The sequence below is a fragment of the Salvelinus alpinus genome, chromosome 23 (genome assembly GCF_045679555.1).
Source record: "Salvelinus alpinus chromosome 23, SLU_Salpinus.1, whole genome shotgun sequence".
In the NCBI taxonomy this organism is placed as follows: Eukaryota; Metazoa; Chordata; class Actinopteri; order Salmoniformes; family Salmonidae; genus Salvelinus; species Salvelinus alpinus.
The window spans coordinates 23,451,897-23,470,139 of record NC_092108.1 but is presented as its reverse complement, the minus strand read 5'-3'; the positions used below and the strand labels follow the sequence as shown (position 1 = coordinate 23,470,139).

The following is an 18,243-nucleotide window of genomic DNA, read 5'->3' as shown; positions in this document are numbered from 1 at the left end:
AGCAACGCTAGTTCCTTGTCGAATGAAACATGTGTACGTTGTCGGCGTCATCAGCTCCTACAATGAGTGGAAAGAGGGTGGGGTGACTCAGGAAAATAGCAGCTTTTGAACACCGAATAACCTGAAATCTGAGTTCACTGGTGAGTCAAAAAATCTACGGTTGCAATGTGTAATTTTTTGTCAAACTTATTGAACATGTTTTAGGGCATGTATGGCGGGCTGTACACCTCAGTATATTGTTGAATTGTACTCGATGTAATGTGGTTAATACTGTATATGTTGGCTACCGGTTTCTGTCAAAGTGGGCTTGTAATTATTGCTAGCTTGCTAGTCCAGCAGTGTACGTTACCGTGGTTAGTGCTAGCTACCGGTATACATTGATTAGCCAGCTAGCTAGCTAGCATGCTAGCTATGTTTGGTTTGACTGCTAGCCACCTACTAGTTTGGAAGTTTCACTCACTACTCCACTTTCACTTTGGTTTGTGTGTGTCTTTTTAGCATGTGACATTTTGCACATTTGAACCACTTCCCGCGAGAAAGGGGACTGCAAATTGTAACCAAAACTCTCTACAACAACGTGGATATCAAACAAGATAATGCTTGTAAAAAAGATATTCAGCTATGAAGTCCTTTGACAAGTCTCAGCCACCAGAGAGAAACTTCTTCATTTGTGCACTGTACTGACTGCTGCTCGGGTTTAACACAACAACAGCATGACACCACAATGGTACAGTGCAAATCAATACAGTAATTCAGTACCAGGCAGCTAGGTGTCCAAGACAGCTGATGCCCCTAAGCAGCTGCAAAAGAGATCTGAAATGGCATATTCAACTTGGCATTTTTTCCTTATGTTATGATTTCTGCAGTCATCATTATCCATATTTGCCCGGTGTAGATTTGAGATGGAGAACAACTATGTGTTTAATCATCAGAACGTTTTCATGTTGTGTCTTTGGCAATGTTTTCATTCCTGCTTTTCTTGAGGGCATATGTGCACTGACTGAATATTTATTCAGTCAGTGCACAGAGGAGTACACTGTGTTCTAGTTGTACCAAGAATAAACAGTGTGTGCACTGTCAGAGGATTACTACTCAGGCTGGCTTATATTTCATTCATATACAGTACGAGTCAAAAGTTTGGAGACACTTGTTCATTCAAGGGTTTTTCTTTATTTGTACTATTTTCTACAGTTTAAAATAATAGTGAAGACATCAACACTATGAAATAACACACATGGAATCATGTAGTAACCAATAAAGTGTAAAACAAATCAAAATATATTTTAGATTCTTCAAAGTAGCCACCCTTTGCCTTGATGACAGCTTTGCACACGCTTGGCATTCTCCCAACCAGCTTCATATGGAATGCTTTTCCATCAGTCTTGAAGGAGTTCCCACATATACTGAGAACTTGTTGGCTGCTTTTCCTTCACTCTGCAGTCCAACTCATCCCAAACATCTCAATTGGGTTGAGGTCAGGTGACTGTGGAGGCCAGGTCATCTGATGCAGTACTTCATCACAATCCTTCTTGGTCAAATAGCCCTTACACAGCCTGGAGGTGTTATGGTAGCCATGCAGGTTGTGTCCCTTGAATTCTAAGTAAATCACATGGTGTCACCAGCAAAGCAACCCCACACCATCACATCTCCTCCTCCAGGCTTCACGGTGGGAATTACACATGTGGAGATCATCCGTTCACCTACTCTGCGTCTCACAAACACATGGTAGATGGAACCAAAAATCTCAAATTTGGATTCATCAGACCAAAGGACATATTTCCACTGGTCTGATGTCCATTGCTTGTGTTTCTTGGCACAAGCAAGTCTCTTCTTCTTATTGGTGTCCTTTAGTAGTGGTTTATTTGCAGCAATTTGACCATGAAGGCCTGATTCACGCAGTCTCCTCTGAACAGTTGATGTTGAGATGTGTGTTACTTGAACTCTGTGTGAAGCATTTATTTGGGCTGCAATTTCTGAAGCTGGTAACTTTAATGAACTTATCTGCAGCAGAGGTAACTCTGGGTCTTCCTTTCCTGTGGCAGTCTCATCATAGCACTTGATGGTTTTTGCGACTGCACTAGAATAAACTTGAAAAGTTCTTGAAATGTTCCTCGTTGACTGACCTTCATGTCTTAAAGAAATGATTGACTGTTTGTCTTTGCTTATTTGAGCTGTTCTTGCCATAATATGGACTTGGTCTTTTTACCAAATAGGGCTATATTCTGTATACCACCCCTACCTTGTCACAACCGATTGGCCGATTGGCTCAAATGCATTAAGAAGGAATGAAATTCCACAAATTTAACTTTTAACAAGGCACACCTGTTAATTGAAATGCATTCCAGGTGACTACCTCGTGAAGCTGGTTGAGAGAATGCCAAGAGTGTGCAAAGCTGTCATCAAGGCAAAGGGTGGCTACTTTGAAGAATCTCAAATAATAACACTTTTTTGGGTTACTACATGATTCCAAATGTGTTATTTAATAGTTTTGATGTCTTCACTTTTATTCTACAATGTAGAAAATAGTAAAAATAAAGAAACCTTTGAATGAGTGTGTGTCCAAACTTTTGACTGGTACTGTATACAAATAAAAAGGTATATTGTTCCCTGAGGTATATAAATTCTGCATGACTGTAACAGTGTGTTTCTGTCATGGAGACTCAAGGCATGCAGGCTTTTGTTCTAGCCCAGCACTAACACCTGAGGGTTTGGCAGGGCGGCAGTTAGAGGATGGCTGGTAATCTGAGGGTTGCAATCATAGTTTATGTCTGACACTGGGAGAATCTTGCGGGATTCACAGTAATCAGTCAACTGCATCACTATCTCTGGTGCAACCTACAACCATTGTGCCCTAGAGCAAGGTATATCTTAAACCAGGCTGGAAAGGCGTCGGTTTCCACTTCAAGTCGATTTAATGGGCCACCAGCCTAAAAAAACAGAGGAAAATATGCGTTCTGTCTTAATAAAACACTTTTCACCACCATGTTAGTGGTTAATGCTGCTTCCGGATGTTGTGTACCGCATTCAGCTAATCAGGTTCTAGCAGTCTGTTTACCCCTGCTGAACAGTGTACGCAACATCAGGAAGTGGCATTAGCCACTAGCATGGTGGTGGAAAAAGGGGTTTTATTAAGAGTGTATGTATATTTTCCCAGTTTTGTTTTTAGACCGGCGCACCATTAAATCAAATCAAGGAGGAAACCAAGTAACCGACGCATTTGCAACCTGAATGGAGGATGTTTTATGAACGAACCGGTCGCCGGGGGACACGAGTGTATCACCATCTCGGCAGATTACAGTAGGACACCAACTTGACAAATGAGGGGTACAGCCTGCCATGTGGTGTGTTAGTGGGCCAGTGCAGCCCTCTATCTATATAAAAATATGGTTGTGGTAGGTACTGTCTCAGCAAAATGACAAGTTTCAGTTGAGCTAATTGATAAACTGGCTTATATACAGGTATTCTGTTTCAACTAATCTATTTATTACCAGTAGTTGAATCAGAGTTAGTGCTGGGTTGGAACGGAAGCCAGCACACGCTCAGTAGCTCTCCAGGACCAAGGTTGGTGAGTGGTGACCTTATAGTATGGCTAACAACAAAGGCTTTTGTTCTGCTACTTGTGTTTGCAGTACAGCACTTTAGAAGGCAATCCTTTTAAGCCATAGTGCGGAGCGATTAGTCCTTTTTTGAGGTCGGTTTTGGTTCGATTATCAAACTAAAAAAATCAGGTTTTTGGTTTCAATTTTGCTTTTTTTACATGAAATGCACTATGCATTATGTGGTTGAATGCTGTAACAACACAGAATAAAACAATTAATACAAGTCCCATGATGGTAGTGACTGCCAATTTCTGCTTATCACTTATTAACCATCATTTATTCACATTACTTTTATAAAATATTTCAGTTCTGCATATTGCATTTGTTTTTGTCAATGACTTTATTTTATTGCAAGTCATCTCATCTCTAGAGCTACTGCCTATGCTGTCTGACAACACTATTTTAGTAGTTCTTCAAAGTAAATAAAGCATACTTTTATGACTGCTGGATACCAACTATCAAATACTTGGATAATGTATTTTCAGGGAGAGATACCTTGTGAAGCAACTGCTCACTATCCCTCTCCATCGCATTTTTCTCTCTTCTCAGTGTCTGTCCCATTTAATGTAGCAGGCATAAAATAAACACACTGGACAAGTAGGTGTGCAGTAGATGATGGTCATTGTAGTTAATTACCACATTTTCTGAGCTAAACTATGTAGACTGTTGGCCTGTTATCTAAAGCATTGAGCTCACAGGAAAAAAAGAACAAAATGGAATTTAAGTAATTGAACCAACATCAATCAATTAGTTGTTTAAAAAAATAATAAAAATAAATTGGTTAATGCTCAGCACTAGCCATCACTGGAAGAGGGTTGGTTTTCAGTGCAACATTAATGAAACTGCTTACCAGTATGCAAAATAAAAAATTAACTAGAGTTCCAGTTCAGAATTGGTCCCATATGTCCCGGTCACAGATCCACTATTATTCTTCTGCATTTCAACAATATAATAACCATTAATATTGTTATGTAAATTAAATCCAACAAGCAATAGAATTCTCACTAGCCCAAATAATGAGAAGATAGAAAACAAAGAAGCACAATAGATGCATAATTTTATAATAAAGACCTGGCATTTAAATGTCTACAAGTAGGCCAACTCCGAGGCACGAAATAAACAAACATTTTGCGTTTGAGAGAAAGGGTGAGAAAGGGTCCCAATGTCCCTTCATTTCTATTAGTGGAATTCGCCGTCCGCCTTCCAAGAAGCGCACCGCAACCCCATCAGTCACGTGATTGGTTAGGGTGCAGTGACGTCACCAGAGACAGATTTGTGAAGAATAAGCAGACTAGAGAACGAGCCCGAGGTGCGTCACTTTATATTGCATCGTCCTTTCATAGAGAGAGAGCAGATAATCTGTTCAATATTTTAGAGACCCAATGCCTGGTCCCACCCAAGCACTGTCCCCAAATGGAGAGAATAACAACGACATCATCCCAACGGACGGATCCAACTGCATTCCTTACAGAAAAAATACAGTGCGAGGAGAGCGCGCCTACAGGTAAATCAGTGCAAATGCCGCAGTTGGCGTGGTTTCATAGCAAGGCTTTGAGCACAAGGTTGCTGCAAAACCCAGAACATTTGTTTCACGAGCATTGAATGTTTTCCATGCCACGGTCTAGCGCTATTTCGATTCCGTTACAATGAATCGGCTCGTGCAATAGTGCATGTATTGCCTTCTCGTTGACTTGTCATTATCAAATCCAACATGTACGTGCTGTTTCTTCACCATGGGTAAATCGTTTTGAGGAGGCCTCTGCAAGTTAACAATTCTGCCAGAGCGAAATATGTGACATTTACTGTGATAAAACGGCACAAATTATGTGGCGAGTTGGAAATAAGACCGTTGTCAAAGAGACTACCCCGTTAGCTTGCTTCATTATCACATACACAGTCACTGTCTTGACTATAACGTTAATGATTGCAAGTAGCTGCTATACTATTTTTGTTGGTCCTACCCTACCTAATCGTGTGTTCTGGGAAAAGGTGCACCTTTACTGTGTTAGTTATTCCTTGTATTATATGACATGGTTTTAAAACCAGTCTGTTCAAATGATAAACTCTAATGTCTAGGTCAAGTATAGCCAATGAGCTAACTGGCTAACAAAGCTAGCAGTACATCGGCTTTGTTGACACGAGAACGGCTGTCCTTTTTATCCGTGCGCAATCAATGAAAGAGGATAGTTCGAAACCGAAACTCCAGTCCAAATTTGGTCATTGGAATAAATTACGCGCTTGATGTGATTGTAGCCTAACGTTAGCTGTTACGGTAATGGAAATGCATTGTCCGTCTGCCGCTAAGTGGCCAGCCCTCCTTGTTATCTGTGACAGTGGGATGTAAGATTATTAGCTAAGTGTTTGGTATGGTGGAGCGATAGAACACTAGACATTAGTAGGCCCGTTTATTATTTCTGATACCAATCTGAGAATATGAAATGGTGCAATAACAACTCGGGTCTTACATTTTGACATTATGGGCTCCAGCCTCATCATTTAGAATGAAATAATTCCAAATACCTAAAAGCGGTGAAAAGCCTATTTTGTTGCACTTTACAATGTTCTTGCATAATGTAGGCTACACTCGTCAAAGACCATGTTTGAAGTTACTGTGATCACTATGGTGATCAACAGTTTCACACGTTATACTATTCATGCTTTTTTTTGCACTGAGAGCTTACACTACTTTCATTTCACTTTGCTCCATTGATGTTTCTTAACACTCACAATAGCCAGCTTCATTATGAAGATACGTTTTTTTTTATCCTCATGCAATGTCTCATCACATGTAGATTTTGTAGTACAACTATACTCAAACTTCGCTCAAATTCAATACTCTCCTGAATGCTTTTTTCATATTTGTTTGAGCCCTCTCCTGTTATGATTGTATTTGCATGTTTAGTGTTGATAGTGTGTATCCATTGCTGTTAAATTGGACATTCTTTATATTTGCGTTACTAAGATGTTATCATATTACTAGACCTAACATGGGATATGTGTGGCTTAATTTCGTACAGTATCTAGTAGCTGTGGTTATATGCCTAGGTTTACTTGCTTTCTGTCAAATCAGTGAGTTTCCCTTTGATGGTTTGTATTGTCGTCTGCCTTGCTTACTCTTTGCTACTGCATCTCTCTGTTTAATGGCAGTAGTTGAAAATTATATGCAGGTTTTTATCTGTTGGTCAACAATTGTGTGTAAAGAATGTTGGCTAACCATTATGTAAAAGAGAGACACAAATTTTTCCTTATTTTGAGATGGTAATGTTTTGTAGAAAATGAATTATAACTGACTGAGAGATGCCTTCCTGTCTTTTGCAGTTGGGGGATGGCGGTCAACGTATATTCTACCTCAATAACCCAGGAGACTATGAGCAGGCATGATATCACTGCCTGGGTTAACGATCTTCTCGGTCTGAACTACACTAAAGTGGAGCAGCTCTCCTCAGGTAAGAATAATTACCCTGTTAACTCTGCTGCAAACTGTGCTTCCTCCCAGAACCAAGGACCTCAGGATATAGGCCTAGCATAAGAAGGGAGATCCAGGATGATACTATAGGTATTGGATGAGAAACAGATGGCCATACTTTTCCTCTCTTATATGCCCAACTTCTGCTGATAACCCTCTAATAGGCATAGTAATATGTATAATCAAAGACACCTGGTGTAACCCCAACCTTAACCTAACCTTGCTCTGACAGAGAAGACGGACTGTGCTATTAATAAAATTAGTTTGCGCACTTGCTGTGCCTACCATGCCATGGCTACCCCAAGTAATCCAATCTCTCCTGAACCACACACTATCCTGTCGCAAGGTGTGCTAATGGTACTAATTCCATGGTCTCTAGTCTGTCTTTCAATTGAAAGGATGTGTCGTGCACAGGTTTGCTAATGGCAGTACCGTGAAACACTTCCATCAAGCATATGCCTGAAAAATAGAATTAGTTTGCACTTGTATCAGAAGAGAAACAAGCAGTAATTTTTGTCACATCTTCATTCCCTTCTAGGAGCGGCCTACTGCCAGTTCATGGATTTGCTATTCCCTGGCTGCGTCCATCTTAAGAAGGTTAAGTTCCAGGCTAAATTCGAGCATGAGTACATTCATAACTTCAAGCTGCTGCAGGCCTCTTTCAAGAGAATGAATGTGGACAAGGTGAGAGGATGAGGTCAAGTAGTGTCCTGACGGGACCTACCGTAGCTGCTAATGACAGTTAGTTGCATTGGCAAGGCTATATTAGATAGAACACACACAACGTTCATTTTTTTTCTTCTAATTTGTCATGTCACATGAAGTCCAGATTATTAAACAATTACCCCAATTATTTTATCTTGATCATTTATTTCCACTTCTCCTCTTTAAAGATTATTCCTGTGGAGAAGCTTGTGAAAGCCAGATTTCAGGACAACCTTGACTTCATCCAGTGGTTTAAGAGGTTCTTTGATGCCAACTATGACGGTAAAGATTATGACCCACTTCAGGCCAGACAGGGTCAGGATGCCATCCCCCCACCTGACCCCGGTGAGCAGATCTTCAACCTGCCAAAAAAGTCCCAACACCACGCAGCCAGCTCCCCCACTGCAGGTAAGACCATCTACCTGAGGCGTCTAATAGAAAGCAGGATCAATGTGTTAGCCAGATAACTTGCCTAAATATTAGCATGATCTAACTGACTCAACAACCAAAAACACATAAGTTTAGCTTTCTTAATGAACCAGAACATTTGTTTAATTCTGGTTGTTTATCAAAGTTAGCCTGCTAACTCATTGATCCTGTTTTGTAGGACACCCCTCTGGACAGCAGACATTGTTTATGTAGATTAAGAAACTGACTGAGGGTGTTTTCACTTATAGTCCTCTTTAACCTATATCAGTCCTCTTTACTCTGGGGTAAAATAAAAAGCTAAATAATTATGTTCTCTTTGTATTCACACTGCCCTTGCCTTTGAATAAGGACTCAACTCTTTTGCCAGTTCACTTGACCTGGTCTGAGTCCTCTTCGCATTCACATTGCTATGTTTATAAAGGAACCAAGAACTTTTTTCAAAATTCACTCAATGCACTCTGGGTTTTTACAAAGCCATTCTATCAGATCATGTTATTGGACATCTAGATATACTTTTTGGAAGCTAATAGATTGCATTTAGTTAAAAGATGAGATTTATAATTTGAAGATAATATTAACATGTAAAAATGATTGGTAACAGAATAAATGGTAGAAGAATACAGCAGATTAAATAATGCTGTGATTGAACATTTTACACCCAATATAGGCCACTGGCCCTTTACGAATGACTAGTTAAATAAATAAAAAGAGCTAGCGTTGATTTTATGGTTAATGCTATCGAGGCTCTTTGGGACGTTCCTATCCTAAACTTAACCCTTACCTTTCCTTAACCCTTAACTATTTTAAATGTCAACTTCCATGGGGTAACGTCAGAGTTGGGACGTCCCAACGATCCCGGATAGTACGTCTCTTGATTTTGTATCCTATGTTGTGATTATCGCCAAATATGTTGTCTTCTCACATTATTCAAACCCCACAAACAAAATAAACAGCGTATGAAGCTTTCTTAGCCTATAGATCACATAGTGCAAACAAATAATCTGAACGTCGTGTCAGTACAAAACTCCACACATAATTTGGAATTTCTGTGCGTTCTTGACAATCGCTAATCAATATCCAAAAACGGCACACGTTTTCTTCCACTAACCTTATCATCTTTTCTCTTTTGTAGCACCAATGTGAGGGATTATGGCAGGGGAAACGGTGTTGCATTAATGTAGTGCAGTAATAATGACAAGCGAACCTGGGAAGCTTTGTGTTCGCATTGCCCTAAAAACGGGAACCGGACCACGGAATTCAAGCGAACTGAACTCAGACCACCTCTTGTTGGTCTCAGTTTGGTTCGCTTCGGGGGCTCTTTTGAGGGTCTGACTTCCTTTTTTAAATTGTACCTTTATTCAACTAGGCAAGTCAGTGTTCACACTGAACAAAAAATTAACAAACCGCGTTGAGTTCACACAAATTGGCTGAAAGGGACCAAGTGTGAACACCCTGGCATGACCAGATTATTTACATTTTCTAACCTATCTTTGTGTTCAGGAGCCACCAGGGCAAGTGCAACAACCCCGAAACAAAACCCCTGCAGCCCCCATCCATCCTCCAGACCCTCTTCAGCGAAAAGAATCCCAGTTGCAACTCCAACGACAACTCCGGCCAAAGGAGAGCGGGAACTGGAAGCACAGGTCACAGGGCTCAACGACCAGGTATAAAGTCACTACTACAGCATAATTACAACTTAATATATGTAATTTACTACAACAGTGTCATTACAATTTAATATATCTAAGTTCGACTCACTGTTTAGATTCGTAAGAAGGATGTGTATGTATTGTTTTTGGCAAAACCAAAATGACAAGTAATTACAAACTGCATTGAATGATCATTCCATAGGATTAGATTACTGTTAAACCCTAAACATGAAAACGATTCAAGTAATAAGCAGTTGGGGATCAGAGGAACAGTGGTGTATTACAGCTAGATTTTTAAGATGATGCGCTGTCCAACTTTGTGACCATTTTGTATTTTATTGACAATGGAAAAATCATTAATACTGCTCATCATTATACAAAACAGTTTCCACACAAAGAAAATGTGGTGTGTGAAGTAAAACAAATAGATGATGATAAGAATATCAACTTGTCTGTGCAATACTAATACTACTTTGCCTCATTTTGTGTACAGGTGAACACATTAAAACTTGCACTTGAGGGTGTGGAGAAGGAGAGGGACTTTTACTTTGGAAAGTTGCGGGATGTGGAAGTGTTGGCACAGGAACAAGGTCAGGAGAGCGCCCAGTTTGTGGAGCGGCTAATGGAGATTCTGTACTCTGCAGACGAACAGGTCAGTCGGCTGTATTTGATTGGCTCTTCATTGATTGATCATTCATAGGAATTTCCCAGAGGCGATTGGGTGTGGGTTGCTGTTATGCAACATTTGTTTTAGGTTCCAGAAGGTTGGTACTGGATTGGATAGCAAATGTTTTGCTAATCGTTCAAGGACCTCATTTTCTTTGTAATCACAGGCCTTTGTTTGATTGATCAATTGATTTAGGTTGCTGGTGCTGTTAATTACTTGAAAATATCTATGGTGGCTCTGGCCCTGACATTTTGCTATGACTGCTTGTGTCCCTTCAGGAAGGTGCAGGAGAGGTGGAGGGAGAAGATGTGGATCTAGGGGTCCATGAAGAGGATGTTCCTGATGATCAGCAGGATGAGTACTGACTGCCATCACTCCCTGTCCTTGCTCCTGGCCACAGCCCTGGCCCCACCACAACACCATGCCCTTTTGTTTTGTGAGAATTTTGTTACAGGTTTTATTTTTTATTTGTTTCTCATTTGTATTTTTTCCCCTCGTGGTTTGTTTATTTTTTTGTTCTCCTGAAGACTGAGCACATGAAACAACCTCATGCAAAGAAACACGACCCTAGTTTTTTAAAATATATATTCCTCTGCTGTTCTACATTCTGTGTGTTATTGTGACTGTTGTGAAATGCTGTGGGCAGGTTGCAAGCTCAGAACATCACAGAAGTTTCCAAGGACAGTGACAAAGGGTGAAAAAAATAAGTCATCCAAATTTCTAGATGTGACAAAATGTTGTAGTATGGAGTGGACAGATAGTGTTTTTATCTGTCAGCAAGTGTTATGTATGTTGCCAGCTTCGGTCGGTCCCGTGATCCTTCCATTATGTACGTTGTTTCAAAGTTATTGTTTATTTTATTTTTTATTACATATCAACCATATTAATCATGAGAATGCAATAAGAAAATGCCCTGAAGGGCTCGTAGTATCTCCTATTTAACCTTCCTCCATATGTTGCACTGACATTTGACTCTGGAATGGATAATACTGTATGTCCATAGACTCACAATTCACACAATTACAAATTAATTACAAAAACAATTAAAGCTTAGAAGACTCGATATTGCCTCTCTACATGAAGTGAGCCACTACGGTCCATGAGAATCATAAATGAAAAGCAGTAGTGAGTTAGTCACATACTAGTCATAATTTGTCTATCTTCATGAATTCTAAGAATTCTGATAAATTGATCGGTGTACTCAAAAATGCCTAATTTGCACCAGATTTGGGGCTTCAGTGACAGAAACAAGGTTGTTTCAGTATGGCTTCATCATAAGGGAAGGGAGCTCATTTTAGTGTAGCCTAGTATGACCACAATGAACATTATTTTCAACTTTAGTTTTAACAGCAACTAACCACCTTCGTATTCAGTGGAAGTCAGGTATATTTCAGATGTTTTCATAAGACTTTTGAACCACATGTCTTAGGGAAAGTTGTGAGTCAGTTCACTGAGTAATTTGACATACTATATTCCAAGTACGTACATTGTATACTTTTTTTTATGTTGCATTTATTCTTATTGAACTTGGCAGTGCACCATAATGCTTTAGTCATATATTGTGTAAATGAAAAGGAATGTAAACATGTGCTGTCAATAATTATATATATTTTTTCTGACGTCCCACTCATTATGCATTCCCCAAAACGTGTTGCATGTTTGCATTTTATTTGTGAATAACTTGACCTGCTTTTTAAATATTTAATAATAATAAAAAATAACTATGTGAAGTGAGATGTGTTTTTGTATGTTTAACCTGCGTTTTGAAAGCTGTTGAGATTTGGATGGATTTACTGTAATAAAACCTTTCACCTTTTCAGTCAAATTGAGTTTTTCATTATGTTGTATCATCCATCAAAATACCAACCTTCAATATAATTCACTGCGACAGTTGAGATTTTTTTTTAAATGTAAGGAACGAAAACTATTCATTTGGATTTGGCAGTGCAGTGGTCAATGACGTATTGATGCCCAAAACAGGCTCTGTCTGTTTGATGTGTTTACTGAAGGAACCGACTCCATTTGGGTTTGCTTTGCACCAAAATAGTACACTTTGTCTAGTGTTTCTGTTCCAGTCTATTTATTTTTTATTTATTTTTTATTTATTTAACCTTTATTTAACTAGGCAATTAAGTTAAGAACACATTCTTATTTACAATGATGCATTGCAGTAACAGTAGGGCACTGTAGAGTTGATTGAAGTCATTAAAATTACATTTCCTCAATGAATCCTCTAACATTTGCCAGCTTAGAACCAAGTTCTCTGCTGCAAACTCAGAGGCCTGACAAGTGGTAGATATATAGCCTCTTGCTATTTACCTACTAAGTAATTAAACATAAATCAACAAATAATGGAGTTTTTCAGTGTCGAACTGCTTCCAGCATTTTCTATTTAATGAACGTAAGCACTGTACTACAAGCAAATGACTGGAGTACAAGGTGCGTCACCAACGTTTAGTACTACATTTCCCAGAAGTCAACAAAAAGTCAATATCGTAAAAATTCATGAAAACAAAATTGTGCTTATTGGTCTTCATTTAAGGTTAGGCATAAGATTAGGAGTGTGTTTAAGGTTAGGTTTAAAATCTTATTTTAAGAAGAGAAACTGTATAATTGCCAGGGTTTATGACTTCGTGGCTGTGGAACCACAAACAGAAGGGGTAACCCAGACAAGGCACAGGGGCTATAAAGCTGACGCATCTGTTCAGAACGTTTTCTCACCACCAAATGTGGTAGTGAGAGGAAGTCTGGGACTTTTCTCATCGATGAAACATCTGATCTTAATAAATGTTTCTATTTACAGCACAGTGCACAAAGTTTTATAGACTTGAGGCTTTGCCAACGTTTTTAAAAAATTGCGCGATTTAAGAAAGAGAGCAAGGTCGAATTGAGTTTGTGCACACGCGCACTTCACCGAGGAGGCGTTCCCTAACGGAAATATGCAAAGATATGCTACAACGCGCCAATAGGTTCTCGCAAGCTTGCCACGCTTGTTTTGCCCACTATGCATCATTTGCTCCCACTGCAAACGACACAGATGAACTGTCTTGGGTTAGTTATAAATATATTTGATGGGACCTTAGAAAATGTAACCACTTCTTGAACGCGGTGCGCCAATAAGAAAAGTTGTGGACAGTCAGCTGGTCATTTCATATTAGTGCTGGGCGATTAAATGAATTGTCAGTTATTTTTTGTTTTTTAAACAACTGATTGACCGATGTCGGTTCAATTATTTGAATTCCGTTTCGTTCATTTTTTTAATGTAAGCTTAATGCGCATATTGCACAGTTTGGTTTCTCTAGAGAAAAATCTACTCCATCATGAACTCTGCGATTTAGTAGGGAGTTGTAGTTTCCAACAGACCAATATTGTATATAGTTTAGAGCAGTAAACGTAGTTATTAACTACAATGACCGTAATCCATTGCGCATCTACTTGTTCTGTTTTTATTTTATGCCAGCTAAAGAGGAGCCAGAAGAATGCGCAATCATGAGGGAACAGCTGCTGCTTTGCGAGGTATCCCCACATATCTCATAGTTTTTTTCTGTTGTGTCCCTACCTGAAAATACATTATCTAAGTGATTGATAGTTGGTATTCAGCAATAAAAAATATGCCTTATTTACTTAGAAAAACTACAAAATAGTGATTTTGTCAGAAAGCATAAGCAGTAGCTCAGTAGATATGAGATGACTTAGAATGAAATAATGAAATCATCAAATAAAACAAATGCAATATACACAACGACAGAAATATTTTATTAAAGTAATGTGAATAAATAATGGTTAATAAGTAATAAGCAGTAATGGGCAGTCACAACCATCATGCGACTTTTATTAATTGTTTTATTCTGTGTTACAGCATTTAACTCAAATAATTGATACGTAAATAAATAAACTAACCGAAACCGAACCGGCCTCAAAAAGCATTAATCGCTCAGCACTATTTCATATAGTCCTACTGGCTAAACTGTCGTATCTCACAAAATTGAGGTATGATTAGACCTATCATGTCCTATAACATAAACTCACCCAATTCCGTACAAATGTGCGCAACCGCAACATTCAGACGAGGCTACAAAGAAGACTAATGGGACTGTGTTGACTTCAAAATCGGGGGTGTGAACTAGGTTTCTATTCAAGCGTTGATCGACATGGTAATGGCTCTATAGTATTGGAGAAAAGTTGAAAAAATGGACCCTCCGTTACATCGTGACGTGTCATGTCGTAACGTACAGCAAGCATAAAGCAACTATTTCTGTCTTACAATCTCTCTCCACCAGGTGTAGCACTTCTCTCATCGTTTAAAAATAAGAAATTGACAGTGACGGGGGTCATTCTCAAAGCCGCTGATTACTTCTAAGATCACTTTAGCACCGCCCTAAAAACCCGATTCAAATTCGACACAAACCTTCAAATAGGTATGTAATGACACATTATATAAACTCTTTATAGTGTTTTATTTACATTTTAGAGGTGATAAGGTGATAAGTTGGACAGATCGAGTGAAAAAAAGCAATTTTCCCACACAACATCTCTCCTTCTGACTATCACGCATTAGTTTCGCTTCCCCACCCGCCATTTTTAAAAAGACCCGACGGGGCTCATTGCCTGCTTGAATTATGCAGAAACGGGCAGCGTTTAGGTCATGTAATTGATCATGTTGGAAAGGGGAGAAGTTGTGCTTTACAATGGTATTGACATTACAGTTGATCTGGAAGTATTACGTTTTTGGGGCGCTAAAATAAGGGCAATTGTACGGACCAAGGCGATGTACGAGTTTACGTGAGTTTACGTTACCACTCACACAAAATGGCATGTAGCTATTTGCCAACATTACTTTTCAAGGAAAGGTAATTTTCTCTGAATATTCTGCTTTCTTTCTAGCTAACTGTTAGCTAACTTTATCTTGCTCTGGTTCCATTGCGCTGCGACAACAAGGCTCCATTGATTCTTTCATAGAAAATAAATTTTGTTTAGTGACATTATATCACCAAAGTGAAGAAGTGTCTAAAGTGTTAGTCAAGGTAGTTGAGGTAATATGTACATGTAGGTAGAGTTCAAGTGACTATAAACAGAGAGTAGCAGCAGTGTTGAAGAGGGGGGAGGGGGCAATGCAAATAGTCTGGTTAGCCATTTGATTAGCTGTTCAGGAGTCTTATGGCTTGGGGGTAGAAGCCTTTTGGAACTAGACTTGGCGCTCCGGTACCTCTTGCCATGCGGTAGCAGAGAGAACAGTCTATGACTAGGGTGGCTGAAGTTTTTGAAAACACCACCTGGTATAGAGGTCCTGGATGGCAGGAAGCTTGGCCCCAGTGATGTACTGGGCCGTACGCACTACTCTCTGTAGTGCCTTGTGGTCGGAGGCCGAGCAGTTGCCATACCAGGCAGTGATGCAACCAGTCAGGATGATCTCGATGGTGCAGCTGTGGAACCTTTTGAGGATCTGAGGACCCATGCCAAATCTTATCAGTCGCCTGAGGGGGATTAGGTTTTGTCGTGCCCTCTTCACGACTGTCTCGATGTGCTTGGACCATGTTAGTTTGTTGGGGATGTGGACACCGAGGAACATGAAGCTCTCAACCTGCTCCACTACAGCCCTGTCGATGAGAATGGGGGCGAGCTCGGTCCTCTTTTTCCTGTAGTCCACAATCATCACCTTTGTCTTGATCACGTTGAAGGAGAGGCTGTTGTCCTGGCACCACATGGCCAGGTCTCTGACCTCCTCCCTATAGGCTGTCTCGTCGTTGTCGGTGATCAGGCCTACAACTGTTGTGTCATCGGCAAACTTAATGATGGTGTTGGAGTCGTGCCTGGCCGTGCAGTCATGAGTGAACAGGGAGTACAGGAGGGGACTGAGCATGCACCACTGAGGGGCCCCTGTGTTGAGGATCAGCATGGCGGATGTGTTGTTAGCGACCCTTACGACCTGGGGCGGCCCGTCAGGAAGTCCAGGATCCAGTTGCAGAGGGAGATGTTTAGTCCCAGGGTCCTTAGCTTATTGATGAGCTTTGAGGGCACTATGGCGTTGAGCTGTAGTCAGTGAATAGCATTCTCACATACCCTACCGTTCAAAAGTTTGGGGTCACTTACAAATGTCCTTGTTATTGAAAGAATAGCTAATTTTGTCCATTAAGAATAACATGAAATTGATCAGAAATACAGTGTAGACATTGTTAATGTTGTTTATGACTATTGAAGCTGGAAACGACAGATTTTTTCTGGAATATCTACATAGGTGTACAGCGGCCCATTATCAGCAACCATCATTCCTGTGTTCCAATGGCAAGTTGTGTTAGCTAATCCAAGTTTATAATTTTAAAATGCTAATTGATCATTAGAAAACCCTTTTGCAATTATGTTAGCACAGCTGAAAACTGTTGTTCTGATTAAAGAAGCAATAAAACTGGCCTTCTTTAGACTAGTTGAGTATCTGGAGCATCAGCATTTGTGCGTTCGATTACAGGCTCAAAATGGCCAGAAACAAATAACCTTCTGAAACTCGTCAGTCTATTCTTGTTCTGAGAAATGAAGGCAATTCCATGCGAGAAATTGCCAAGAAACTAAAGATCTGGTACAACGCTGTGTACTACTCCCTTCACAGAAAAGACGCAAACTGGCTCTAACCAGAATAGACAGATGAGTGGGAGGCCCCGGTGCACAACTGAGCAAGAGGATAAGTACATTAGAGTGTCTAGTTTAAGAAACAGATGCCTCACAAGTCCTCAACTGGCAGCTTCATTAAATAGTACCCGCAAAACACCAGTCTTATCGTCAACAGTGAAGAGGCGACTCTGGGATGCTGGCCTGTCAGGAGGATGGATTATCTTGGCAAAGGAGAAATGCTCACTAACAGAGATGTGAACAAATTTGAGAGAAATACGCTTTTTGTCTGTATGGACAATTTCTTTTATCTTTTATTTTAGCTCATGAAACATGGGACCAACACTTTACATGTTGCATTTATATTTTTTTCAGTGTAGTTGGTTGGTTTAGTTATATACTTTGCAGTATTTTACAAAGGTGGTCATTTATTTTTCTGAGCAAAATGGAGGTGCAAAATATATTACAAGGACATCAATTGTATGTTCTGTGGTTAGTGTCAGAAAAGTGGGGAGAGAGCCTTCAATCACTGCCACTTCTGCTACCAAGTCCTGGGAAAGATGTGTAGCCAGCTTTTTGGACACTCCTGTGATGTACGGTTGAAGTCGGAAGTTTACATACACCTTAGCTAAATACATTTAAACTCAGTTATTCACAATTCCTGACATTTAAACCTAGTAAAGATTCCCTGATTTAGGTCATCAGTATGGATCACCATTTTATTTTAAGAATGTGAAATATCTGAATAATAGTAGAGAGAATTATTTATTTCAGTTTTTATTTATTTTATCATATTCCAAGTGGGTCAGAAGTTTACATGCACTCAATTAGTATTTGGTAGCATTGCCTTAAAATTGTTTAACTTGGTTCAAACGTTTCAGGTAGCCTTCTACAAGCTTCCCACAATAAGTTGGGTGAATTTTGGCCCACAGGGCTAGTGTAACTGAGTCAGGTTTGTAGGCCTCCTTGCTCGCACACGCTTTTTCAGTTCTGCCCACAAATGTTCTATAGGATTGAGGTCAGGGCTTTGTGATGGCCACTCCAATACCTTGACTTTGTTGTCCTTAAGCCATTTTGCCACAACTTTGGAAGTATGCTTGGGGTCATTGTCCATTTGGAAGACCATTT

General features: G+C 39.8%; 1 protein-coding gene across 2 annotated transcripts; it reads left to right on the top strand.

Annotated features, from left to right (window-relative positions):
• On the top strand, positions 1-12,340 carry LOC139550611 (microtubule-associated protein RP/EB family member 2-like). 2 transcript variants are annotated; one of them, XM_071361605.1, is made up of 7 exons: positions 1-140; positions 6,918-7,045; positions 7,604-7,749; positions 7,959-8,178; positions 9,700-9,863; positions 10,342-10,500; positions 10,794-12,340. In XM_071361605.1, exons 2-7 carry the CDS (start codon positions 6,925-6,927, stop codon positions 10,878-10,880), a joined length of 897 nt encoding a protein of 298 aa, XP_071217706.1. In that variant the 5' UTR covers positions 1-140; positions 6,918-6,924; the 3' UTR covers positions 10,881-12,340. The 2 variants fall into 2 exon arrangements, with proteins under 2 accessions (XP_071217706.1, XP_071217705.1); XM_071361604.1 differs by lacking the exon at positions 1-140 and adding an exon at positions 4,803-5,103.
• The last annotated feature ends 5,903 nt before the right edge of the window (positions 12,341-18,243 follow it).